This window comes from Varroa destructor, unplaced genomic scaffold (assembly GCF_002443255.2).
Source record: "Varroa destructor unplaced genomic scaffold, Vdes_3.0 BEIS01000001.1, whole genome shotgun sequence".
Lineage (NCBI taxonomy): Eukaryota > Metazoa > Arthropoda > Arachnida > Mesostigmata > Varroidae > Varroa > Varroa destructor.
This window is the reverse complement of record NW_019211454.1, coordinates 76,816,483-76,829,076: the sequence shown is the minus strand read 5'-3', so window position 1 is coordinate 76,829,076 and position 12,594 is coordinate 76,816,483. Positions and strand designations below refer to the sequence as shown.

The window sequence follows — 12,594 nt, the reverse complement described above, 5'->3', positions numbered from 1 at the left end:
AACGTAAAGATCAGTTGTAGCGTAGCAGACTTATTGAAGTAAAGACCACAGAATACGTGGTCTAGAAGTCAATAAATTCTTTTTGTTTCAGCTGCGGGCTTTTATCCTATGCCAAACCAACTCCTGACTGCTATCCATTCTATAACAGATTTCTCTAACCCACTGCCGCAATAATTAGTGCGGTACATAAAAAAAAACCACACTAAACAAATTTAAATTAAGCTACTGTCAAATCAATTGCTACTGGTACAATTATGCAACTCTATACTATTCAGGATGGCAATGGCGAGATGACCATGTCGTCATAGCAGAATCAACTTGACTCTACACTATCTGAAGGATATCGCAGGCGGACAACAAAAGTTCACTTATTTTTTTCTTTTTTAATATTTTATTCGAGAGATAAAATGTACGACTCCTGACCGGTAGAGATCATTTTAAGATATTTCTGGGGAAATTAATTATATTCACACTGGTGAAACGTAACTCAGAATTAATCTGCTATTGAGAAGTTGAATCATTTAAAAAATAGCTAAGCTTTAGCTAAAGATATTTAGAACCTTCTACTGGTTTCTGCAGCGTCCGCTTTGCCATCGTAGCATTTTTATACCTACGCCCTTAAACTTGCTTTTCCTAAGACATTTTATATTTAAACTCAATTCCTAAAATCTTCTCTATTTTATAATCATTAGCAGCAGTCCACCATCAAGAAGATCTAAACGGGATGGCGAGAACAGTGGTAGTAATATGCAGTCTAAAAAGGAGCGTAACTTGACCATAAAAAGAGAAATATACAACTCAAGGTGTCTTATTTTTCACTATTCAGTCTGTGCTATTATTGCAGAATACATAAGAAGGAGCAAGATCAACCGTAAATATTTCCTAACACTTCTTCGAAGATTGGTTAAAATTACCTTAGGGGTAACTTTATCAAGAAGAGAGTTTTCGAGCCTCCAAAGGAGGTCATGTGTCTTGTCTTCCACCGCCGACAGATTTAGTGAGTGAGATTGGGCGAATAAGATATCCCACACCTGAAAGGATACATTGTCTCTTCAATAAAGGTACCATATAAATCAATAAAAGAATATAACGTGTACTACTGTAGTACAATTATTTAGAGCAACTTTTCGCAGTTGAAGCCACAACTTTAAATTCGTCTACTGCATTTACCAAAATCATATTACTGGGAACTTTCGGCATATATATTGTAACGACTAAGAAAATTAATATTAAGCAGCTGCTAGTTTGGATTCAGTCAGGGCATAGAAAGCCCTAGCCGATCCATTACCAGCCTAAGATCAACGGCCTAGTCCTTGAAAATTCGGTGGCAGCGACGAATTCTTCGACTAGGCTTGTACAACCAACCGAACCAATAAATCTTTAGATGAGCCAAGTGTTCGCCCGCCCGATTTATGGTCGATGGTAGAGTATGGAGGACTAGACCGGGAACGCGGAAGTCAATTGTATACCTCTTAGTTGATGGCCATATCACCGACAGATGCAAGCTACTTTCGTTGTAACCGTTAGTACCGGTAGCGACGTAAAATCGTGGCTTATATGGTAGCCGTCGTCGAAGAGAGGAATGAAAACAGGCGCGGCCGCGAAGGACTATTGTCTGTGGAAGAAGACTTGATAGAAAAAAAGAAAGCAGAAGAGTGCTGCACCGGAAGCAAGCAGCTGCACACTCTACAAATTGGCCAAATTCGGACCGTAAAGACTTCGTGCTAGGAAGAAGCCGAAAGCGTACTAGGAATATAAGCGGAAGTATAAAGGTGCTAAGGCCGCTGGAGGACTATAGCGACAATGCATAGCCGCGAAGGCGGTGACCGATCAAGAATTGTCCTAGTTAGACAATCTGACTTACAAAGGGCGGAACTGTGAAGGGTCTACGTGAATGCTATGAAAAAGTTGCATAGTTGCTCGACTAGACTAATATAGACACTAAAGATCAATAAATCATAAAGAGCCACCAGCTCGGACGTAGTTAATGTATAAAAGCCAGAGCCCTTAGCTGATACATTGTCAACCTCCAACTAACGGCTTAGCCCATCACAATATACATTAATCCATTCTAGAAGTTGCGTATGGAAACGCTAACGATTAAGTTTATAGCTGTTCAAAACCTACCAGAAGGCTAGGACAAGCGCATAAAAATAAAAGAAAGTACCTCTAATACATATAAAGGAATCATCACTTCAGACCAACAAAAGTTATTCAGTTCAATAGTCCACTGGATTCGCCTGGAACAACATAATTTGTGCATATCATTACTACCCATGGATACCGAATAAACCGAAGAAATCTTTTTTTTTTCTTATTAGACTCCCAGGTTTTCTTGATTTCTTCGGAGAAGTAATTCTTAGCGATAAATAGTAAAAGAAAGCCGCATAAAATGTTTTTTGTTGATTAAATAGTCAACCGAATTGCCCGACCTTTCAAATTCTAAATGAATAATAAATAGAAATAAAAATAAATCGGTTTTCTTTTCCTTTGCGACACCTAGATCCAACAACAGGGCATTAAATGGCATTTTAATATAGAGACCACGCCAATTCAAGCATAGGCCTGTATGTTTCACAATATAGGTCCACTGAGACGTCTGCGACATGACGTTTAGTTACCTTATGATAAGCTTATTTCAATAAAATATTACGAGAGCGACAGCTGGGGCATTAAAAGCTACAAAGGTTTTCTCCTCTTATTGTTGGCAACAATCGGGAGCAGCTCCCACAGAGCATAGTAATAAAATTTGCAAAACATAATCACTGCTTGTAAAATTTATTCTACATTTATTAAATTTTCTCCTAGGTTAGGCAAAATAACACAGCTAAAAAATTTGATCCAAATAAAGTTATCACTAGTCACCTAGACGTCACGGCGAAATGCATGTTTAATATTACACTCTACACGTGATTGCTCCACATTCTTGAAAACAAAGTGTTGCAGAACTGCTACTGTAGTGGCCTGCAGCAAATAAAAAATCCAACTATTCCTCGTTTTGTCTATTGTTCCCCCATACTCTACAGACTGTGACTCAGATAATGGCACATTACAAAAGGCTGAACCAGAAGCTTTTAGAAAAGCTTATATTATATATATTTCAATTCACAGGCGGTTATGGTCACAGATATCAGCAATTCCTAAATTGAGACTAAATTCCTAAAAAGAAACTTCTAATAGTTGTAAGGTTGAGAGTAATATATTATGATAGAACACGAAACTGAACTAAAAATAGGCTAACTATGCGACGTACCATGCTAAAACGTATCATAAAGACTCATAAACCTTTTCAAGAAACGCTATTTTTATTTTGGATTAAATCCCAGCTTGCCATAAAGAACCTTAAATCTAGTTTTCTTTTTTTGTGTAAAATAATTTTTGTAGGGTGAACATTATGAGCAAATGTTAAATAGAAAAACAGCTTTCCGGATTCTTGCTGATGTCGCATTTGTGGTCCGTACAAATCTGCGGTCATGGAGCTCTTTGGTTATAAGCTTTAATAAAAAAAATATACAATTATTTTGCTACGGTAGATACATAATTTTAGTAAGTGCATTTAATTATGGGAGACAGACGAGACACAAGCGACTTAAGTTAGAAAGGTAGAGATCTCGATTTTCCTGTAATATAATGATCAGTTAAAAATAAGAAGATCTATTTAAGAATTTGTTTGATACACTATGTTTGGGAACACTAATGAAATACGAAAAAATGACTAAGCTCTCTTTTACTTTACGAGATCACATCTTATAACGCTTGAAAAAAACAAATTTTGATTATACAAAAAGTTTATAAGGTTTGTTTCTTACTAAACTGGTGCGAGCTTGGCTATTTCATAGGTTAAGTTAAAAGTGTAAAAAAAATTCACCTTTTTCCCTTGCAAAGAAGCGAGAGCTAGCAGTTTAGAGAACGACGAACACAGCAATGTATGGATTTACGATGTCAAAAAGCTACAGCTTGAAACAACGTTTGTTTTTATAAAAATTTAGTATTGAAATGGGGACTCCATTACGGTGATACACTGCAAATGTGTACAGAATACCCGCGATAGTTCTTGTTGGCGAAGGAAATATTAAAGCTATCGATTAAGGAATTCGAAGAGACCATCTTACCCTCACATAAAGTGAAGTCAGGAATACCACAAGCTGGACGAACACCATTGCAGCAAAAAGTAGTCTGCATATCGATACAACAACCTCAACATTACGTCGCGCTCAACAATTCGGTCTATCCCGGAGCCTTTTGCGGTCTATTTTAAACCAAGAACTGCCTCTTTATCCTTACAGGGTACTGTTAACTCAACAATTAAATATCCAAGATCATCACAAGCAACGTTTATTCGCTGATCACATGTTGGAGAATAAGGCACGTGTCAGTGACATCTTTGATCACATGATCTTATACGATGAATCTCATTTTACAATAAATGGCTATACGTATGAACAAAATGATCGCATATAGCGAGAACTCAAGGGTCAGAGTCGAAAAAAAGTCACTGTGTGGTACGTCTTTTTTTCGATAAAACGGTAGCAACAGTCAGTGCCACCCCCGAGTCCGCCATTTGACTCGCCCTAAATTTTTTCGGGAGGCTATGTGAAGGACAATGCATATCAAACATCTCCGAACACAGTGTGCAGCCTGGAGCACCGTACTCGTAAAGTTATTGATAAAATGTCTGTTGAACTATACAGAGCTGTAATTCAAAATTACGCAGAACGGATTGAATCATGCAAATGGCCTCTGAGAAAATAGCATGCCATCGGATTTTTTTCTTCAAAAGTGACTATGAAACTGCAGCAAAAACCGATGGCAAGTTCCATTGTAACATGTACCAAACCTTTTTGTAGACCGAAATGAGGGTATAAAATGCAAACAATTGTCGGCTTCAACAAGACGAGCCAACTCGCCATTTAGCGCTGCAACAATCAATCTGCTTGAAACCATATTCCCAGACCGGCTAATCTCGACCGCTCCTGTGATTTGACTCCTTTCGTTTTTTTTTTTTTTCTGTGGGGCTATGTGAAGGAAAATACCAATAGAACACTGCTGCAAATAGTCCCTAGAGTGACATTTGGCGGGTAATAATTTCTACATGTAATGTAACTTAAGCCTTTTAGGTTGACCTAATATAACAATGAAAACATGCAGAGAGACTTGCTTTTATTCTCCATTCCGGAAGCATTAATATAAACTGGACGTTTTTAACCCACTCCATTTTAGCTTCCGTATATTTAGGACACGGTTGCGTATCCAAGTCCAAGTAAACAGCGATATAATTTATTATCGTTAACTTAATAATAAAAAAAATATTTTCATATATAATCGATAATCTTAAGATTTTATAAAGATTTACTTAAGGCCTTTACCTGTAACTAAACTGTCTACTTCAAAAAAAAGTGAGTGATTCTGTTTATCGGAATCACTACCGTAAAATTCGGTGTTTCGTTTGAGATATTTTCTTCTTGCTACTAGTAGTACATCAAAATATTTAACTTTGGTTTCATTTAGGAATGGGACCTTAGTTCTGTAAGTCGAATCATACATATTATTATCGACCTTCACTTCTCGAATTTGCCGCACATTCTGCCATGAATCAGCAAAACTGTCTAAATTTAATTTAAACGGAAAACATTCACATTTAGGCCCGAAATGTATGCTTCAATACGTAAAATTCTCATATTTTCCCAGAGTTAACAATTTTAATTATACTCAATGTTTTTTTTTATCTAGCTCCAGTGTATAAAATTGACTTGTGCATATCAGATTCTGTTGCACGTAACGGAAGTATGCAAAGGGATACTACGTACAAAAAATCTTATAATTCGATCGTAATAAGATTATGCTCATACATTTTTATGTTTGGACTTCGAGGACTTTCAGAATCCTTCTACTAAACGTCAGCGCGCTAAGCCAGAACAGACCCACTTACCTGGGTAATAGAGAGAAAAGCTGTTGTATGATCCCCAAGAAAGACAATATCCGGTTCCTTGCCCTCCGAAATGTTAATCAGATGCTGATGCTACACAGGTTGAAAAGACGAAAAAAGTTTTATTTATTTTTTCTTCCGTTTTTATTTTATAAAACATATTGAAACTTCATAAGAATGCCCTAAATGGGGTACTTTAGACTTCTACAGATGTCCCGGTGATAGCGCAAAGAGATAACGTGTTTGGCTGCTAAGCTTACTAGATCACCATAGGTGGTCTTTTTAAGCGATTCGGTCATCAACCGTTAATAAATTTCGAAGCTTCTATAACAAAGATTTGTTTAATTTCTAATATCTACAAATCGGGCATAAAACCGGGTTTTGAAAACATTAGGATTCTTCAAATATTTGCAATTGCGAAACAAAATTGTCATTTCTGCTAACACCACAGGTGGTTTAGGTTCGAACCTGGATATACTTGGTGTCATGCCGGAAGTTAAGCGTCTAAAGTAATACCTAACGGTCCAAATACAGCTTGTGGAATGCGAAAAACAAAGACTTCTGCAGATTGCTTATTACCTACTTTTATGTACAAGCGATGTATAATATAGGTTTGCCATGTTGTTATTACAAATATTACAGCACAACATATACTACAGTTTAGTTGTACTTATCTATCTTCATTATATTATTATATCTTACCTAGTATTATTTCAGTTGCTATAGCACTCTATATTCGTTCTTTCTCATTAGTTTAATCTGGTGAAAGTAAACGCTGTATGAGAACTCGAAATGCCGACCACGAAATGCCCGGCGAAGTCGTGCAAGTAATGGTTCACCATAAATAATGAGTTCTACTAATCCACGGTATACAAATACACTACTAAAGCTGAATGTCTGCTTGTCTGTATCTTTATTTGTCCGGCTTAACTCGACCTCGTAGAATGGTTAAGTTTTATTCGGGCCCCGCGTGCACGATCTGAGCTTGAGTTTACATTTACAACGGAAAAGTAAAATTTGTGTATATTTCTTAGATCGTGCTCAGTTGTTTTTTCAAACAGCTGGATACAGTGCGTTAACAGATTCATCGTATAAAGTAACGAGATTCATGAGACATTCATTCATGCAGGGTGACTAATAAAAACTGCACCAAAAACGGGGTTACTGATACAGAATAAGAAATTCAGCTAATCTAAGAAATATGGTTATTGTAATCAGATTTAATAGAGGGTTTCAGAAGGACTGCAAAAAAGGGTTCCAGTAAATGTACTGGTGTAATTGATCAATAGCCTATGTTGGATTAGGTGTAACTCGTATCAAATATTAGAATAGGTTGATTAAATAATCGCAGAGTGGCAGCAGTACTACAAGGAGAACAATACGCAAAGCAGGGTAACAGATTTACCGGACGACGATAAAATTGTTTCAAAAGAATAACGTAATTGGTACTGTTAGACCTCTAGAAAACGAAGTAACTGTAAAAACTTATGCCTGCTAAATAAAGTGAATCAGAATTGTTTATTTTTAAAGAGGCCGTTAAAATAACTATAAAAACGTAACATGTGAGGTGGAACAAAGTAATCGGAGTCGAATAACTAATGCTACGCGCCATAATTCAAGCAATATTTGTGAATCCGTAGTACCTGTATATAACAAAGACTGAATATCTGTGTTTCTGTCAAATCCCCTAAAATGACGCACACAGAGTAAGTGGTTTGATTTTATAATTGACCTTAGCAAAATTCCATCCTGAGGTGGCCGTCAAATATGGTGACTGACTTAGAAAATAATTCCCATTGAATTTAAAGCAGCTTAGAACATTTTCGAGCGAATTGGTCATTATCTACTAATGAATTCTGAGGTTTCCGTAACAGAGCTTTCCTTAATTTCTAATATCTATGAGTTGAGAATCTATGAATAAAAATAAAATGGATCAATACAAAGTTACAAAACAGCTTAATTATGATGCAATAAATGCGCGGAATTACAAGGAAATTTCAAGAGGCCACTGTAAATCACTGTTAAAAATCATGTATTGATAATAGCCCAATATGTTTGCGCCTGAACCAGTGTTTGGGTTAAATAATGTCTTAAACCAGCGCCATATGTAAAACTCAAGATTGACTATATAGAGATGTAGCACAGTTTGTTTCGTATTATAGCAACTTGGAAGTAATATCAATTGTCTCTTCGAAAAGTGGGATTTAGTTAATGTAGTAACAAATGGATTGCAATGAGAGAACAAAATGAATGATGAGAAAAAAGAACTGCAACAAAGTAATGAGGTCATTGTGAACGAGTAATAGACTGAATTGAAATAAAACTGCTTGAACTGGATAACTGCGTACTAAGCGTAGCAGAGAAAGCAGAAGGTGTAAGATTTCAAAATTGAAAGCTGATGATTTTAATGAAAAAGACGAGGTATATCTTCTAGTGCTCGTTTTTGAATTATTATTATTATAGATTCAATTATGTCGCTTAGATTAGAGCTAAAGAAGTATAATACAAAGAAAAACATTCACTGGCTTCAAAAAAAAATTGTAATCCTAAAAATAGTATCTATAGCTCCTAGAGCTAATCTAGAACGCGCTTAAGTTAGGTACATGGCCGCTTGATAGACGCTTTAGGGTAATCGTATACCGTAGTTGCGGGAACTTTAGTTATTTGTGAGCCAGCATTACTTGGAGGGTTACATGGACTAATTTTATCTTTACGAAAAAAAAAAATGAAAACATATTTGTTCACATCAGTAGTAACGCAAAACTCTGCTTTCTATCCGTTTCTGCAGGATTTACAAGTACAACCAGTATAATGAACGCAAAGACTCAGCTTGAGATTTTTGCTAATGTCAACGGTATTATTGAAAACAGCAAAGGAATGTAAGAGGTCAAAACTTCTGCCCCGCGGAGCACATGCTATCTGGATCGGATACATGACAATTGATGGAAACTCTGTTACTAAATAGTTGACGCACATTGTTACCAAAGAAGTATATTTATGATCCATCACATAAATTCAAACGAGGAGTACATTCTTCGTTTCATCGTTCTTTCAAACCTTTTGCAGCTTGGAGATAGCTCGGTAGTTTAAGCGTCATTGTTTCTCAAACATTGAAACTACTCCGCGCCTTTCCAATATTTTGAAAAATCAACCTTTAACGACTATCTCTGATGAAAATAGCTAGGGCGAATCTAAGGATCGACTACAATCATTGAAGGGTTCTAGTTACGGCCAACCTTAATCAGCTTAATTCAAACGGCGTTTTCTTTCGGGATGAACGTGGCATCATAAATCATGAAGAATCGATAACCTTCTGCACCAATATTTGGGAGAACGTTTTTATATTAAGACCATTGAAAAATAGTAATACGTTGCTTTTCGGTAAAAACGTTCCCGTTTCCACTTATTTTAGAAAGCTGATACCCTGGCTAGACCGCTGGATACAGATGGCACTTGTATACTTTTTGTCACCACACAATCTCGTTGTCTCTATCCATAAATTCTGGAGTGAAGATCTTTGTTGCTATTAAAGAATAGCACTGCCTAAAAGATTAAACAAACTTGTGCTTCTCAAAAGCAGGGGAGGTTTCGGAAACAACCCGAAAAAGAAACGATAACCTTAATAAAAAAGAAGTAATTTAAGTGGGCCTTGAGCCCATTCCCATTCCTATGGATAACATTTAGAAAATCGTACTGCATATGGCTCAGTTATTCACATCTTCTGTGAAAGTCTTCTAGATATCAAACTAGGATCTTTACAGAAGAAGATCACATACTAGTTGTCTTTAGATTAAACTTCCTTTGTTGCATTCCTTATTACACCAACCCTGCTACACTGATTTGTGTAACACTGCACTCATATACTATTTGTTTTACAAACTTATCTTAAACACGCTACAAGAATACTACAAAGACTCGTTGGTGGTAAGAAGCTCAAACTTGAAAGCAGTATGTCCTCTCATGTATCACTTGGGCTCCGTATAAATCAAGTTATATGCTCACATTTCGTTTCATGCTACTTTAACCGCTTCTGCAGTGCGCACTGTCATATCATAAGTAGAGCAGACGAATATGAGTCCAATATGTCGATATTTCCATACAGGTATTCTGTGACCATTTAAAAGTCGTTGTATCGGGTTTTTCTAGTAGGCGTTTCCTTAAAGACTGTTCGGGATTACTTACCAAGCATTTTTAAAGTACTCCTACCTTGATTCAAAAATAACTTTTTGATTAATAATTATGCTTCAATCGATATTGGCAGACATACGTTTGTTACAAAGTCATTCCATTATATTACGTACAAAAAAGTTCCAGCAGAATAAAGTAATGGACTGATAGCAGATTCAACGTCCCAAAAACGCAAAAAAAAACTGCTAAAAAGTATAAAAGGTCTATTTCAATAAATTTAATCATTAAAGCTTAGTTGGACGTCCCAATTTGCGACTGATATTTGGCTTATCATAATGTCCGTTTCTATTTAAGGATCGAAATGTATCAAAAATTACTTTTTGATACATTTTAATGGATTTTTGGAACCCATTAAATTAAAAGTCCGTTGAAGGTGTTTCGGTTCTTTTCTCAGACAAAGCTCAGGCAAAATAAGTTTTTAGGCTCGGTGCGGGGTTTGTCCTTTATAAAATAATTGAATAATAGCTGGTCTTCGATCAAATTTTGTAGATGACGCTTTGCTTTTTACACTAGTGAGTTTGTCAATTTACTTTAAAAACAACTGGCTTTCTTGCGGTCCCAAAAACTGCAAGTGAAAGTAGTCCATAGTAGGACAGTCCGCCAAAGTATATCTGAACTTGAATGCCCCACCCTGAACATGTAGTTTTCTATTTAAATAGTAAGTGTAAATTACTGAGGCAGATTTTTCTATTTCAGTATATGCATAGCTCATCGATTATAGCTAGAATTGAGTATTAATTAGAGAAAAAAGATAGCGGCATGGTGATGTCTTACATGTAACGACACTCTAGAATTGATCGAATAGCTAACTAGGTTCTACGGCATACATTACTCCGCTGACAACCCCGATATAATAAAATCTGCAGCCCGATAAAGATTGTGTACCATGTTGTTGTGTCACAGACTTTTTTTGATTAAATAGGTTTGCAAGTTTCTTAGAAAACAAAATTGGAAAGTGCGTATTCGTATTCTACACGGCGTTCACTTCCCCGAATACGAGCTAACATCTGTGAAATAAACTTTACTTTAAAACGTGTTCTTCTATATACAAGTAGGTGAAAAAAAATGAGCCTTTCAAGTAAGTATGGTAATAACTAAAGTTCTAATTAAAATGAGGCGATCGTACTACAATTGTCGTCTTTGATACCTTGTTGTTGCTGCATGCAGTATTTTACAGCGTTAAAAATTTGCATTACTCGGTAATAATCTCTCTTCCTGATCGAATTTATTACTTACGAAGTGAAATATAATCAACTAGAAGCAAATGACATTTATTTTTCCATATGCCGTTATGCGAAATTGCATACTAGAGAAAATGAATGATACAAGATTACTCCACATTAGTTTAGAATGCTTTATCGTGTTTTGTCATAAACGAACATTATTTGGCTAAATGAATTTAACTGTTTATAATGTTATTCTTTTTTAGTTTTTCAGCATAATTGGTCATTTTGTACTTTTTAATAGCATCGAGTGTTATTAAACTCCTTATTTATAAAAGAAGGAAGCAACTCTAATCAGCTTAAAATCGTTTCCTTATTAGTAACAAATTGAGCACCCTTAAAGGAAACCTTAAAAGGTTGAACACTTTACTAAGTGCATAATTATAAAATTTCGTTAAATAACATAGATATATTAAGCTTCTGTGAATGAACAATACTTTGTAAAGTATACTAAAAACATTAATTTAAGGGTGTACTGAAATCTATTGGGGCATAAGGATGTTAACAACCGTGATGTCGCTGTTCAATCATTTGGAACAACTGCTTAGAGCTTACTTTCAGAATTTTCATATTACTTGCGCACACTGTTCATTAGTTATTTCCGTCAATGCTTTGATTTCACAAATCATTTGAATGTCATTGCTTATCAATACATGCTCTAATTAACCTCAATAGATTTATTAATTATAGGATCATTACTCACATAGCTCCGTAAGCACTGGCCCTCGCTGTCACCGTGGCCCGTGCTTCCCGTGGGCCGAGCCGCTGCACAGGAAGAAGTGGACATCTTAAGGATTTTATTATTTCTCTCAACTCTCCTAGTAAATATTACCTACACAGTCAAAGCGAGTACAAATAGCAGAACCTGAAACCAAGTGCCGCCTTTCAGCCAGCTGTACAGTACGCAGTGCAGACAAACAGTGGGCGGACTCTTTGTCTCCTATGCTACAAAATCAGAAACAGATATCACAATAACAACAAACACACCCAAAGTGTGTCGACGACACTTGATGGTCCTTGATGGTCTGCAATGATCTTTTCCTACGCCAGCTTTCTCTTTTTCAAACGTAGACAAAAACGTGTGTAATATAGGAACTTTAATAGACTAAATTAAATAATCGGAAAGAATTAGCTTGTATTTTTCTAGTTATTTATAGAGAACACTGTCGTCACTCCATGGATTATGTATTTTTATTTTTTATTGAAATCCACAATTCAACTCAACAAAGACGCACGTTAATAATTTACAGTGAATGA

The 12,594-nt window shown here is 36.0% G+C and overlaps 1 protein-coding gene and 1 long non-coding RNA gene across 8 annotated transcripts in view; one reads left to right on the top strand and one right to left on the bottom strand.

Annotated features, from left to right (window-relative positions):
- The window catches only part of LOC147759117 (uncharacterized), a 73,003-nt gene extending 64,046 nt beyond the window's left edge, over positions 1-8,957 (top strand). The window contains exon 2 of the long non-coding RNA XR_015319626.1: positions 8,715-8,957. This is a non-coding gene — a long non-coding RNA (uncharacterized LOC147759117). The remainder of the gene's footprint in view (positions 1-8,714) is intronic.
- Paf-AHalpha (Platelet-activating factor acetylhydrolase alpha) overlaps positions 1-12,314 on the bottom strand; it is a 62,041-nt gene extending 49,727 nt beyond the window's left edge. For 3 of the 7 annotated variants that reach the window (XR_002671541.2, XR_015319622.1, XM_022795054.2), the window contains exons 1-3: positions 12,041-12,310; positions 5,930-6,019; positions 915-1,031 (exon numbers count right to left, since the gene is read on the bottom strand). Coding sequence is in view for 3 of the 7 variants with exons in the window: in XM_022795054.2 (XP_022650789.1) it covers positions 915-1,031; positions 5,930-6,019; positions 12,041-12,124 (291 nt within the window). In the remaining 4 variants the exon portion in view is untranslated. Of the gene's footprint in view, positions 1-914; positions 1,032-5,929; positions 6,020-12,040 lie in introns of all 7 variants that reach the window. The other 4 variants (XM_086978192.1, XM_086978193.1, XR_015319624.1 and 1 more) reach the window with 3 other exon arrangements.
- Between the last annotated feature and the right edge of the window lie 280 nt (positions 12,315-12,594).